This window comes from Dermochelys coriacea, chromosome 26 (assembly GCF_009764565.3).
Source record: "Dermochelys coriacea isolate rDerCor1 chromosome 26, rDerCor1.pri.v4, whole genome shotgun sequence".
Classification (NCBI taxonomy): domain Eukaryota; kingdom Metazoa; phylum Chordata; order Testudines; family Dermochelyidae; genus Dermochelys; species Dermochelys coriacea.
Window position 1 is genome coordinate 13,317,406 of NC_050093.1, and position 14,761 is coordinate 13,332,166.

The following is a 14,761-nucleotide window of genomic DNA, read 5'->3' on the forward strand; positions in this document are numbered from 1 at the left end:
CATTGACACACACACGCTAGCTGGCACACATTCGCACACGGATACATGCACATGCACTTGTGAGCGTAGGGACGCATGAACATGTGCGCACACTGATTCAAACATGCATGTGTAAACTGACCCAGCCATACACACGTCCTTGCTGATACACGCCCACAGCCCACATACACTGGCCTAGAACCTCTGACAGAGATCCTTCAGGAATCTGTCTCTTTCACACCCTTTTCCAGAGCTTCCACGGCAGGCCACATACATTCTCATTGGATTGAACTGGATCTCAGAGTAAGCACCGCACCCAGCTGTCAGGCTGACTCAGTGCTGTGGGGCTGGAACTGACGGTCCCAGGAAATCTGTGTAATTCAAACCCGTGGCACAGCTAGCATTAAGCCATTCCCTCCAGGACATATATTTCCTCTGCCACCTCTTGGTGGGTCAGGCATTCCTTCTGGGCCATGTGCTCTGGAATCATTCTGGTTGCCGCTGTGCTCAGAGGCAGCAGGGGCTATGAAATAGCAGAGCCAGGTGAAATTTTTTCAGCCAAAGAAGGCTCCTAACCAGCGGAGGATGGAGGGTCTGGGACAGGCTCCCAAGAGGATGGAGCATGATAAGTTTATGAACCGGATGATGACAGGGCTGGCTGAAATAGTAGGGCACTGGAGTTGATCATCCAGTTGATCCCTTCTGATCCTACATCCCATGACTCGCTTGCTCTATGTAGCAATGAAGCCCCTCCAGTCCGGTGTCTGGATATTGCACGGGTGATTAAGAGCAAATGCATTTAAAACGGAAAAGGGGCAGAAAATGTTGGCTAGCACCAGGGGCTTTGCGAGGTTTATGTGTGCACCAGAGGGGGGCGCTGTGCCACACGCTGCAGTACAAAGGACAGATTGGAGCTGGCTTCAGGAGGAGAGGACGGGGTGGGGGGGGAATGAGGAAGGTTCAGGCAGAGATTAAAAAGCGAGAGGGGGTTTTAACCAGTGCTGCTGAGATTAAGGTGGATTAGGGAGAGTTGGGTTGCAAGGGGCTGGGAAGCATTTCTGTCTTCCCCTCCCCCCACCCCCACACACCGTTCAAGGGGCGGGGGGCAGCGGCAGTTTCCACTGCAGATGTCCAGCCCGTCAGGCAAGCGGCCAGTGAGTGTCCTGCAGTTAGGGTCAAATCAGGAGAGGTGCCGAGCGTGCTGGAGAAAGCTCCCCGCTGGGCAGAGGACTAGCCTGAGGCCTAGGCTGGCCGTCTGCATGGCGGGGGTGGAATGTCACCCCAAATGATGCTACCAGGGGCCTCAGCAGAGGCTTGAACCTTTTCAAACCCTGCCCCTGGAGTCCCATTTAGCCAAAGAGCGGAGCTCTCTGGATACGGATGCTGGGCTCCTGCAGTCGGGGGGGGCGGGGGGGTTAGGTTGTAAATCAGGAGATGTGGGTTCTAATCCTGCCCCTGCCATTAGCTTGCTGAGTGAGTGGGGGGGGGAGAAGCCATTTGCTCTCTTGCTGTGCCTCAGTTTCCCCATGTGGAAAATAACCCTGTGCCCGTCTTTGTATGGTGCTATGAGAGCTGAATGGTGGGCAGTGTTAAGAACAGGCACCTTGGGTAGCAGAGAGCTACTGTGGTGCTTTGTACACATGGAGAGACTGGACCTGAATGTGGGCTCATTGACACCAGGGTGGAAATCCAGTGAAGCCAAGAGCCTTCACTGGTGTGACTGAGGTCAGACTCTGCCCCTTCTGGCCCGTTTCAGGTCTGCTGGCTTCCAGTTGCCCTCAATGAGCTTTAACTGCCAGAGCCTTGGAAGTCTGGGCCAGTCCCTCACTTGGGACTGTAAATCTACTGCTCACGGTGCCAATTTATATCTGCTAAGGATCTGGCCCCAGACCCCCCATGGCTCGCTAGTGACATTCAGTTTCACACACAGCATTAGTGTTGCCCACAAAGGAAAAAATGGGGTTTTTTTGGTAAAGTTAAAAGGATTTTCCAATTTGATCCCGAGGCTAGTTGCAGGACTCAACCCAGACAAGATGAAACATTAGAATAACTTTTTCTGCCCTGTTCTTGCATTGCCCTTCCATCTGGGCCCCGAAAAGCCAAAATCCCACTGGGGAATTTATTCACCTCAGTTGGAGCAAGAAGCTCCAGAAATCAGGTGTGAATACGAGATGGGCTGATGCTTCCCTTGGCATCTCTGGTCCCTGTTTGCAGTCTCAGGGGATACAGAGAAGGAGCCCAGGGTCTCTGATGCTTTCCCGAGCAGAATCCAAATATGCAAACTTTTCATTCATCCAGTCGGGGAGCAAACACTGTTACCATGTGACCCAGCTGACCAAACTCCTGAGTCTTTGTACGTCACCTGTCTCTTACTCTTCTGAAATGGCCTTTCTGTCGACAAATCCCCTGTGAAATGCAAACTCCGCACCCCTCCTGGGTCCCTGCCGAGCTGTCTGCTTCCATTCACCTTGGCCTGCAGGCTGTTCAGCGCATTGTATTTCTTGTCAGGAGAGACTAAGCCAAACCAGCACCCCAGATTCAGCATTTCAGGGGGCTCACGTTCAAATCCCCGTCTCTCTTCGGAGCTGGACTGAACACGCCCCATCCTCAGTTCAGATGGGGCCAAAGTCTTATGAGTCGCTGAGATTTCCACTTGGTGGGGCTGTCGTGATCACAGGCTGACCTGTGCTTTAGAGTTGTTTGGTCTCTCTGAAGGGCACCCCATGGGTGGCAGACTTGACTTCCTTCACCTCTCTCAAGGATGGAACCGCACGAGTCAAGCACTCCGCATCTCTGAGCAGCAGCCTTTCCTATTTCTCACCCATACAAACACGACGGGCGCAACTGGGTTCAGCCCCTGCAAACCTCATCCTCCAAGCTTTGCAGTGACACGGATACCACATCGTCTCAGCAAAGCCGGCAGAGCGCAGGTCAAAAGCTAAACTGGCCTATTTGCCTATTGCCACTTACTCTTCCCTTGCAAGCTCCCTTCTGCCCAATTATCCCCATCTTGCCACTGCAGCCTCTGTGTCTTTCTGTGCGTCTCTCAGGCAACCTCTGTGCTCCAGCTGGGAGGTTGCTTCCCAGCCCGGGTAGAGACTAAAAATAGCCGTGTGGCCATGGCTGCTTGAGGATGTACGCGGGGGCTCAGGCCCGGTTGGACTGGGACGGCTGGCCCATGGTCCTGCAGCCGCACGGCTAGTTTTAGCATGCTCGAGCAGAGCTAGCGCCTCCATCCACCTGCCCTGGGAAACATGCTCCCCTCTGAGGTTTTCAAAGCCCCTTTGATCCTCGGTTTGGCCTGGAAAGGATAAACTCTGCCTGCCTAGTGGGCACCAGGTTGGGGCTATTTCCCACTTAATACCTTCCCCGGTGTTTCCCCTTGTTATTGCCTATGGTAGCCCCTTCTTGCTGTTTCGATTCCTGTCCATTTCCTCCCTTTGATTTGACTCTCTGCAGCCAGGCAGGATAACATCACGCTGGTAAACTGAAGTGCCCGTGAGATTTATAAGAAATACACATGACGCCTACCTTCTCCTCTGGAGGCCAGGCTCTTCTGGGGGATCTGAACTGGGATGTGGATCCAAACCCTGGGTTAGCCTCAAAAAAACCAAACTCAGCCCCCGCCTCCCCCGCCTCACCCTCCTCCCAGTCCAGGTGGAGAAGTAACTGCCCTGGACCAACTCTAGTGGTGGCTATTGTTATTTATTTCTCCATGATGCTCCAGGCTGTCCATGGCTGCCCACAGACGTAGAGAAAGACAAGGCCCCCGTCATAAAGAGCCGACAGCCTAAGGACTTGATCCCTGAAGAGCTTTCAGCTCCCACTAAAGTCAATGGGTACTGAGGGTACTCAGAAAAGATGCCCAGCACCTTTCAGGATCAGTTCTTAAATTAGGGCCTGATCCCGCAGCCCTTACTCAAATGAGCAGCTGAATTGTGGGACGGCATTGCAGAATTTGGCCTGGAGAACAGAAAGGACTCACAGCTAGTGGATTCAGCACAGGGCCGGGAGTGAGGACACCTGGTTTGTTTCCTACTACTGACCGACTGCATGGCTTTGGGGAAGTTGCTTGGCCTTTCTGTGACTCAGTTTCCCCCTCTAAACAATAGTTAAAATGATCAAGCCTTTGTACGGTGCTTTGAGACCCTCATATGCATGGCCCGATATAAGGGCTCAGCATGATTTTAATGGGGGTAAGAAATAGCTGTACGGCTTGGATGTTCTTCAAAGGAAGCTGACTTCTATTGCTGCAGCCAGGATGCTCCAGCTTGTTTATTGTAATCATGCTTTTGATGTCAGCATGAAATGGCGCTGCACAGAATTTCGATGGAAACCTTATTTGGAAAGGAGCAGATTGCACCCGCCCCAGTGTCTAATGGCGCATGAGGTTGGCTCCTCTGTTTACAATGTTTGCTTTTGAGATTCTACCCAGTTCCTGTAGTTGTTCATTATAATTAAGGCTTCAGTGAAGCCAGTGTGAATCTGTGTTATCCAGGAATCCCGCCCTGGGAATCTTTTTATTCCAAGGCAGAAAACAGGGAATGATTCCTTAGATGAATAGGGATCTGTTTTTAGGGCTTTCTTCTAGCACAGAGCACAGGGAATTGCATCCAGGGCTCTCCTAAGACGCAACAGACAAGAGATCTCTTCTGACACAGTAACAAGGGAAAAGCCTCCAGGGATCTCCTTTGTCGCAGCCCAGAGATCTGTTTGCGGGAATCTCCTGTGACAAAGCACAGGGATCTATTTGCAGGGGTGAGTTAGGGCAGCGTGCATGCAGCCACCCAAAGCACAGGGATCTGTTTGCAGGGATCTCCTGTGATGCCAAACTCTTTCAGAGGAAAGATTAGGGCATTGGGCTAGTACTTGGGAGACCCATATTCAACTCCCTGGTCTGCCTTAGACTTCCTGCAGGACTCTGTGCCTCAGGTCCCCACCTGTACAATGGGGCTAACAGCACTGCCTTGCTCCATAGGTGTGTTGTGTGGATAAAACAACAATGGAGGGCCAGATAAGCACATAAAATAGACTTGCTGGGATCTCCTGGGCCCCAGAGCCCAGGTCTTTCTTCCTCCAGTGCCTGGAAGTGGAGAACTTTCCCTTTAAGTTTTCCCCTGGATGCTAGGAAGCAGCTAGTTCCAGTCCCGTTTTTAAAGGGATTTTTATTTTAGGCTAATTGGCTTCCTTAAAAAAGAGAGAGTGAGAGGGAAGGGAGATGCTATGGGTTCTGTTTCCATGGAAACTAGCAGCCGTAGGCTGGCCTTGTTGCATGTCACAGAGAGGGAATAATGGCTCAAAAGGTAAACTTGGCATAGGGATGGTTCCTTTGTCGGGGATGTTTGAACAAAGACAAAAGCAGCTGCCAGGATCTCTCTGTCCCTGTTTGCATCTTGTACGTGGCACGGCAAGAGGAACCAGATGGGAATAACTGTAGATCTGCAGCCAGCATCAGCAACGCTTTGAACTGCCACGGCTGACTCTGGATCTGCCCGTCACCTACCCTGGGCTGTCCAGTGACTCCCGCCTCTGCTGCACATTGACTGACAGTCATCCATCAGTCCCCCATAAGAAGATGTTTGAAGACAGGGTAAGTAAAAATAAGACCCTGCCCCGGGTTTGGCAGGCTGAGATCAGGAGCAAATGTCGACACGCGGTGGGCGAACTGTCCCAAATGACGCACCAGTGTTGCACGGCTGGAACTGGCGTCTGGGCACCAGCGGGGTCACAAAGTCACTCTTTAACACTTCCAGTAGGCGGCACTGAAGAGCACTGAGAATGGCAATAAAGGGGCAGGTCAGGCGTCGGGCGGTTTTGACCCTCTCTTTGAGCATGCGAGCAGCTCCCCTGCCTACTTCTAAGGCATCTCTGCCCATGAACCTGATTCTAACACCCTGGACCAACTTCCAAGCTCCTTTACCCAGAAGCTGCATGGTCCTTACTACTCAGGCAAACCTCCCACTGCCAGTCACTGAGCGTTTTGCCTGGGTACAGCTGGCTGAACAATGGGAATGGTGGCTGGTGAATATCTTTGTGATTAGCTGCAGCAAATCAGCTGTGCTGGCAGCTGCAGTGGCTAGAGTGCTGGATTGAGACTCAGATTGAGTCAGATTGAGGTGGCTCTGCCATTGGCCTGCTGGGTGACCTTGGGCAAGCCGCTTAGCCACTCCGTGCCTCGGTTTCCCCTTCTGTAAAAAGAGGACAATGATACCAACCTCTTTTGTAAAGCGCTTTAAGAGCTACTGATGAAGAGTGCTATATAAGTGAGATATTGGGTTTTTTTGTTGTGTGTGAGTATCTGGGCAAATAGTCTATTCATTGCTGATCTGGAAACTTTCACATATTGACAACAGAAATTCTCACCAGAAAGGGTGTCATTCACTCTCTTCCTGTTTGAAAAGTTTCAGTCATCCAGTTAGGGAGCAGAAAAGGTTACCATGTAGCAACTGGTTGCAAACATCCTCTAGGTAAAAGCCTGTTTGTGAGGACTATTTGGTGGATGCAAAATGATATTGGATTTATTCACAGGAATCCTGATCCATCTGAGAATGATTTTTGACCAGAAAAACAGGGCTTAAGTCATCCGATAATTTAGTCACAGGGAATAATAAAACCCAGCTGTAGAGCTGAGTAAAGATCTTAGGTCTGACATTTGTTTGCATCATCTGGGATGAGCAGATACTGAGCATATCTACTTATCAGATCAGCACCTGGACCTGAAATTGCTACGGACCTGGCTTTTCTGTCTGATTGTTCCTTATCTTTCATCCTCTTTATGTTAAAGTTTTCAGCCCCAATTCACTTAAGCACCGTGCTTCATTTTGAGTTGCACCGAGGTCAACAGGCCCATTCACATACTTAAAGTTAAGTTCTTGGCTGAATTAAGGCCTTGGATGCTAAAATAGTTCAAAAGTGCCAGCCTGACGAGGAGAAAATAGCTAAGAGAAGAAGAAAAAGACCAAATGCAAGGTTAGAGCTAATTGAAAAATGGGAATGAAAATAGTTTGGGGCATTTGAACTGAATTTTTTTCCCGACAAAATTAGAAATTTTGATGGAAATTTGCAAACTTGAAAAATTTCAATCAGGTAGTTGAAAAAATTGGGGGGAATTGTGAAAATGTGCTTGAATTTTTTCCCTCTTTTCTTTTTTCGATCAAAGTTTGGCTCAGTTCAACTAGGTCTGTTAAGTTTAAATAAATGAATCATGAGGAAGAACGCTTTCTTCCACTCATAGGAGAGGCTGCCTGTAAGTATCCGCAGCAAGGCCATTTTACTGTCCTGCTTCCAGCCTTCCTCTGCAGTGAAACTTATGCCATGGCTGCGATACACTGGGGGCTGAACTGAGGACCTCTAGCACTAAAAGCACGAGTTACTATGGCTTAAGCTAAAGAGCAGCAATGCTCTACAGTTTGTTAGTGATTAGGCAGTGGGTGTGTTGTGACAATTACTTATCACACTGGACACTGTCATTTCCTTGTTTCCTTGTGCTCCCCCCTGTGTCTAGCCAACTGTTGCCTGTCTTGCACTCAGATGGGCAGCTTTTCAGACCAGATCTTTGTTGTGTGTCAATACACCACCCTGCACAACAGGGCCCTGCTTTCTAGACCCTCAAGCCAGTGCAAATTATTAATTTCAGATCTTGGTTAGTGCGCAACCAAACTGTCTTAGCCTTATGAATGTGGCCCTCGATTGAGGCTTGAGACGACTGAGTTCTGATCCCAGATGCTAGATAGGACCTTAGCATATCATTTCTTCTCTTCCTCCCTCCATTTCCCCCTTGGTAAAATGGAGCTAGTAAACACTTTGAGGTCCTTGCTGTGAGCTCTTTGAGATCCTTGCTGTTACTGTCAGACCAAGTTGCTTTGCTATTAATGCAACCTGTGTTCAATTTCTTATTATAATCTCTCTCTCCAGAACAGAGGGCTAAAGATTCACTTCCTAGCCCCACTGCACTGACCTGGGACTCCTTTCTTACGGATACACTTCCCCACGCCTGTTCCACCAACAGACACCTACGCAGATCACAAGCAGCTGCTACTTGCTGTCAGAGAGGGAGCCTCAGAATGCAATTATAGCTCTCAGTCCAAATAAATACAATAGGGTTGCCAGCTCTGCATAGCCAGATCCCTGTGAGCTCATATTTTCATCATGTAACACTGAGAACATAAGGAAGAGGAGTTGTCTTTATCCATCTCATAGCACTCGCAGGCAAAGTGGGAAGGGCTGGATTTTGAAAACCCTGGTGCTTCGTACCCAAATGCCATTGTAAATTTGGCGCTAAGTGCTTCTAAAGGCTTTCAGAAGTGCATGCATTTAGGATCACAACTCATCAGGGAGTTTGTTCTCCTACAGTCTGGAATGGAGGCAGGGATAGCCCCCAGTTCTCTTGATTTTGTAGTCCACATATTACACCACACTTGAGTCCATTGACTATCTCTCTAGAGTTCTTCGATTGTAAACTCTCTCTCTCTCTCTGTCTGGATTTTCTGTCTCATGGGAAATTCCGCAGTTTTGAATTTTTACAAAACCAAACATCTTCCAAAGAGCAAAGATGGTTTGACTTTTGTTTTCACCGCTCTACAATGAGTGGAATCCTATGTGGTGCTGAGCCTCTATTGTACTCATCAGATCAGCCCATGGACCTCACATTGCTACAGACCCCTTGGCTTTTCTATCGGATAGTTCGTTTATCCCCCTGGGATTAAAGTTTTCAGACCCAGTTCACTTAAGCACATGCTTAATTTTCAGTCCCACAGAAGTCAACAGGCCCATGGGTGGGGGGGAATTAATTGCCTGTCCTTTTATTGAGATAAAATCTAACCATTGTGTTCCAATTTTGAGCTTTTTAAAAATGGTTTTATGATATTAAAAAAAACCCAGTGAATTTCATTTTCAAATGACTTTTTGAGCTGTTCCATTCCATAAAGGTGGAAACGAGCCATTGGGATGTTATCAAAATGCCTCCCTTCCTTTTTCTCTACGTGAATTTTGATCAAAAAGCAACGTGTTTTGGGAGACGTTTTGATGTGGGTGAAACCGACAATGGCAGCCTGGTTCAAAGCCAAAAGGCTGAGATGAAGCAACCAACAGGGTCAGCTCCACGCTGGTGTGAATTGATGTAAATGGAGCTTCGCTGATTAACACCAGCTGAGCATGTGGCCCACAAAACCCTCTCATGCCTGCCTCTGAGGAGTTATAAGTGGATGCGAAGGGAAAATGAACACTCTCGGCATAAGGGCTGTAATATTTTGGTCTCGCAACCAGTAAACACGGGCCCTCAGCGGCTCTTAATGTTCTTTTTGGGCCCAGACGCCATTGTTTGCATGAAAGAGCAAAGGTGCTATTAGGAGCTGTTTACCCAGTGCAAACGAGGGCCCGGAGCGGAGGGGTTGGGTGGATTAATGAGGGAGGTGGTGCCAAGCTGCGTGCAGTCGCCAGAACAAAAGATTCCCCGGGCTGTTTTTTGAACACTGGTATTTTGTGCCTTTGCTGACTGTTCAGTTCAGCCTGCCAAGTCTTATATTTCCAGTCCCAGAAGGCGCTCGGTGAATTGCACCCGGCACATAAAAGATCTCGGCATCTTTATCGTTAACTGCATCTGCAGGCCCCATCATGCTCGGCTCTGTACAGACACAATGTGAGAGAGTGGTCGTGCCCTGAAGAGTTCTCAATGGACAATACAGACATGGCATGGGGGAGGGGAAAGGAGGCTTGTGAGCCCCTCTTTTACAGTGCAGAACGGAGCCACAGAGTGATGAAGTGACATGCCCAAGGTCATGCAGCAGGTCAGTGGCAGAGCTGGGAATTTAGCCCAGGGCTCCCAGGTCCACCAGCTGGTGGACGAACTACAAGCCTGCCATTAATCTATAGCAGCAAATGAGGGGAAAACCCCTCCTCCAGTGCTCACAACTGAAGCCTTACTCCAGCCATAATGGGCCAAAATTCGGTGGATTAGGCCAAATGTAGGATTTGGTCAATTGTGCCTCATGCATTCTCTGAAGATGCTGCTCCTGAGTTCCCATCACCTCCAACCTGGGAGCTCAGACTCCTCCTGGTCCATCAGCATCCAAACCTCTCTCCTCATCTCAGGCTCTGAAGGAAGGGGCACCTGACCGGGTCCCCTCACAGGAAGGGCCCCTGTCATGGAAGGTTCTGCTTCTCCTGCCCACGGAGGGAAAGAAGTGAGTATCATGCATCCTGAAGGAATGAGCCATGCACTCGGCCACCGTGCCCATCCCGTGAGGGGTAGGGATCTGAGTACTATCGTTCCACTGAGAGGAAAGGCGTTCGCCTGATGGCCAGCTACCCTGAAGAGAGTGTCTGCTCCAAAGCCAACCCTGCCTCCCCAAAGTGTCCACCCTGGACAGGGTGTTGGAACAATTGTGCTGAGAGCCATTGAACCAACTGTATGAACCTGTGTAGGATGGAAATTACTTCAAGCCAGGGGGTGCTCCAGCACGCCCCATATCCCTAGTTCCAGCACCTTTGACCCTGTACGCCACCCCCTTTGCCTTAGGACAGACTGTCCACTGGCTCGGCATGTGCATAAGGGTGGGAGAGGCAGCCAGCCCAGGGGCCATGCCCCATGCTCTGGGTGTGCATTCTGCAGAGCCATGAGGCATGGAAAGGGGGAAGGGTGACCCAGGAGCCTGGCAGAAGGAGGGGAACAGATGAAAGTGGGATGGGAGGTAAGAGCACTGTGACACATGGGATGGAAGGGATAAGGAGGTGAGCTAGAGGTGGGAGTGAGTGAAAGGGTTAAGGCGGGTGCCTTTGAATTATGCAGCCTGAGATAAGCAGTCTGTCTATCTATCCCATACACATCTATTCTATCCCCGTACACATCTCAGCCATCCCCATATACATCGATCTATCCCCGTATACATCCACCTATTTCCATACACATCTTTCTATGAAACTCCATAGACACCGGTCTATCCCGCCATCCCCGTATACATCTATGTATCTCCACAGACACCTGTCTATCCATCCATCCGTCCCCAGAGACACCTATCTATCCATCCCTCCCCATATACATCTATGTATCTCCACAGACACCTGTCTATCCATCCGTCCGTCCCCAGAGACACCTATCTATCCATCCCTCCCCGTATACATCTATGTATCTCCACAGACACCTGTCTATCCATCCGTCCGTCCCCAGAGACACCTATCTATCCATCCCTCCCCATATACATCTATGTATCTCCACAGACACCTGTCTATCCATCCGTCCGTCCCCAGAGACACCTATCTATCCATCCCTCCCCATATACATCTATGTATCTCCACAGACACCTGTCTATCCATCCGTCCGTCCCCAGAGACACCTATCTATCCATCCCTCCCCATATACATCTATGTATCTCCACAGACACCTGTCTATCCATCCGTCCGTCCCCAGAGACACCTGTCTATCCATCCATCCCCATATACATTTACCTTTCCTCATATATACCTACCTATCTCCATACACATCAATCTGTCCATCCACCCATCCCCATACACATCTATCTAACCCATACACATCTATCCCTACCTGGCTCCATGCACATCTATCCTTCCCCGTGGCTACATCTCTCTGTCTCGCCCTCCCCATACACGCCTCTGTCCACCCCCATCTGTCTCTCCATCCCCACGGCTTTGTCCGTCCCTCCCCACCCACACCTCCCCTGCCCCAGGCACCCCTGTCTCTCCATCCTCCCCCTCTCCCTGGCTCCGGACTCTGCAGTGCGGGCTGGCTGGAGACGGGGGGCGGGTTTGGGAGGGCCGGGCACCGGAGGGTTAAGGGGCTGGCTCGGTGCTGGGCGGGGGCTGAGCGCTGGCCCGGAGTCCCGGCGCTGAGTCCCGCTGGCGGCGGGGCTGGAGGCGGCTCGGAGCGGCGATCCCCGGGCAGGCTCCCGCGAGCGAGCCATGCAGGTAGCGGGGCCCGCCTGGCACCGGGCATGGCCCGGCCCGGCCGGGGAAGGGGGGACGCTCGGGCACCGTGGACACCTGCCCGTCGGGGGCGTCCAGGCAGGGGAAGTTGGGTGGGGGGCCGGGGGAGAGGCTGGGTGCAGGGGAGAGGTCCGGGGTTGTGTGTGTGTAGGGGGGGGCATCCCCTGCCCCATGCCCACGGGCGGTGCTCAGGGTGGGGGTCTGCGGAGAGACCCCCGGGAAGAGCGTGCCCCTAGAGGCTGCCTTGAGAGCGCCCTGAGGGACAGGGGCGTGGGGGGGCAGGGCCACCCCCTCCCTCGCTGTGGAGGGAAGCACTGAAACCCTGCCATGGGGCTGGATCCTAGACGGGCAGGAGGGGACAGGAGTCCGGGGGGGACACCCAGGACACGGACCAGGGACAGGATCCTGGGGAAGCTCCAACTCCCAGCCTGTCCTATTGCCTCAGCCCCCGCTCCTACCTCCATCCCACTGTCCAGCCCAGCCCCTTCCCTTTTCCCCTCCTGACCCGCCGGGCTTTGACCCTCCCACCTTATCCCCCGCCCTGCTCCCTTGTTCCATGCTCCCCCTTCACCCTCCCGCCAGCACCGATCACTTGCCCCTCTTTCCCTCACCCGTGCTCTCAGATCCCCCTTTCCACCCACTCCTCCCCTTTACTCTGACCCCCTCCTGTTCTCCTTCCACCCCATGGACCTGCCCAGGCTCCCTGCAAATCTCGGATCCCCCTCCCTCCATCCCTCTGCTCTCTCACCAATTCCTATTCCCTTTCTTCCCCGTCCTTACACACACCCCACATTCCCTCTAGCTGATGGCGGAGCAGCCCTGGGTCCCAATCCCTCTAATTACCTCCCAGAACAGGTGCAGCCTGGATATTTCCCCATCAGCACCTCTCAACTCTGGAGAGAGCCCTGTAGGGAGTGGAGAGGAGATGGGTCTCCAGGGCCTGATCATCCCTTGGCTACTGAGACATTCCAGTGGGTAGGGGGAACCAATCGGTACCCATAGGGTGACCAGATGTCCTGCTTTTATAGGTTTCAGAGTAGCAGCTGTGTTAGTCTGTATTCACAAAAAGAAAAGGAGGACTTGTGGCACCTTAGAGACTAACAAATTTATTAGAGCATAAGCTTTCATGAGCTATCCGATGAAGTGAGCTGTAGCTCACGAAAGCTTATGCTCTAATAAATTTGTTAGTCTCTAAGGTGCCACAAGTACTCCTTTTCTTTTTGCTTTTATAGGGACAGTCCCATTTTTGGGGACTTTTTCTTATATAGGCACCAATTACCCCACACCCCCGTCCCGTTTTTTCACAGTTGCTATCTGGTCACCCTAAGTACCCGAGTTGTGGTCTTTGTGCTGTATATACCCTCTCCCAAGGAACTGGGCTCATAGCCCCCCAACCCCCCCCCCCGGCCACTCAAGCTGATTGAAAAACTTTCATCAAAACATTGGGGGGGCCCACAAAATGGCTTTTCATTCCCAAATCATGTTTCACCCCTTCCACCTTATTTTATGTAGGTCACCGAGCAGCCATTGAATGCCCGTCAGTCAATGCTGACCTGGGCTGGGTATGAACTGGTGACCTAACAAGATCGGATGACACTGGGCAATGGATTATTAGCCACTGAGCCCTTCTCACGGGGAGATGCCCAGCTTAACTGCTAGTGGTCTCGCTCATGCTTCGCTATGGTGCTGAAAGCTACTAGGTCCCATCAGGTCATACTAGCTGATCAGGTACTGGTGTAGTAGAGGATGCTTTGCAGACAACCGGTGTCATTTTCTTAGGTGTCCTAGCTCCTTCCAGTGTGGTCCCCTGTGCCCTATGCTTTGCTGATGAGCCTGCAAGAAAGAGGATATATATATATATATATATATATCCTGGGCCTGATCATCCCTTGGCTACTGAGACTTTCCAGTGGGTAGGGGGAACCAATCGGTACCCGTAGGGTGACCAGATGTCCTGCTTTTATAGGTTTCAGAGTAGCAGCCGTGTTAGTCTGTATTCGCAAAAAGAAAAGGAGTACTTGTGGCACCTTAGAGACTAACAAATTTATTAGAGCATAAGCTTTCATGAGCTATCCGATGAAGTGAGCTGTAGCTCACGAAAGCATTAATATTAAAGCATTAATATTAAGATGTTGGGCAGCCCCCTCGGAAATAGGAATGATTGGGGGCATGGATCACCGTCCTGGGATGTGCGTAACTTTAAGGCCTAAAGGTCACCTGACCCTCATGTTGCGCTATTAAAAGACAGCATCTAGGTGCTTTTCCAGCGTAGCTGGAGGGTCCTGGTTCTGTTTCTGCCACCTGGAGCCTCGCAGCTGGCTGAGACGTTGGTCTCTTACTTGCAGATGGGCTTGTTCCCCCGTGGGGAAGGAAGCGGCTCCTGAGCTGTGAGCTTTGCCAGTGGAGTTAAAGCTCTCTGCAGCCCAGCACAGTGTGGTTTGCAAGTGATCAGCCTTGCTCGACCCCCCTGTATTTGCCAAGTGCTGCTGTAACCATCCCAGCCCCATTTCTAGACAGAGGGCAGCCTCCTGGGGTGGTTGTTGGGCTTGAATGGGTGCTCCACTTATTTACCACCCTCCTGTTACTGATCTTCATGCTCCCCCTCCTGCTTGCCCCCCCGCGCTGGGTTACCCCCTCTTCCACTTGCCCTGCCAAGTTCTTATATCACCCTCCCCCCCCCCAGTATCTGACTCTAGCTTACCTTTCACTTTCTAGTCAATTTCTCTCCTTTAAATCCTATTCCCCCTCACACACCCTTTATTCCACCCTGTCCATTCTCTCCTTTACTTTGACATCCCTTGACTTGTTCCCCGTCCTGCCTCAGATCCTGCAGCCCAGTCTGTCT

At 51.2% G+C, this 14,761-nt stretch overlaps 1 protein-coding gene across 2 annotated transcripts in view; it reads left to right on the forward strand.

The window, feature by feature from the left end:
• The first annotated feature begins 5,195 nt into the window (after nt 1–5,195).
• KCNIP3 (potassium voltage-gated channel interacting protein 3) overlaps nt 5,196–14,761 on the forward strand; it is an 82,897-nt gene continuing 73,331 nt past the window's right edge. Inside the window, exon 1 of one of the 2 annotated variants that reach the window (XM_038385131.2) lies at nt 5,196–5,569. In XM_038385131.2, coding sequence (XP_038241059.1) covers nt 5,555–5,569 — 15 coding nt within the window. In that variant the 5' untranslated portion in view covers nt 5,196–5,554. Of the gene's footprint in view, nt 5,570–11,789; nt 11,899–14,761 lie in introns of those variants that run through there. The other variant, XM_038385132.2, reaches the window with a different exon arrangement.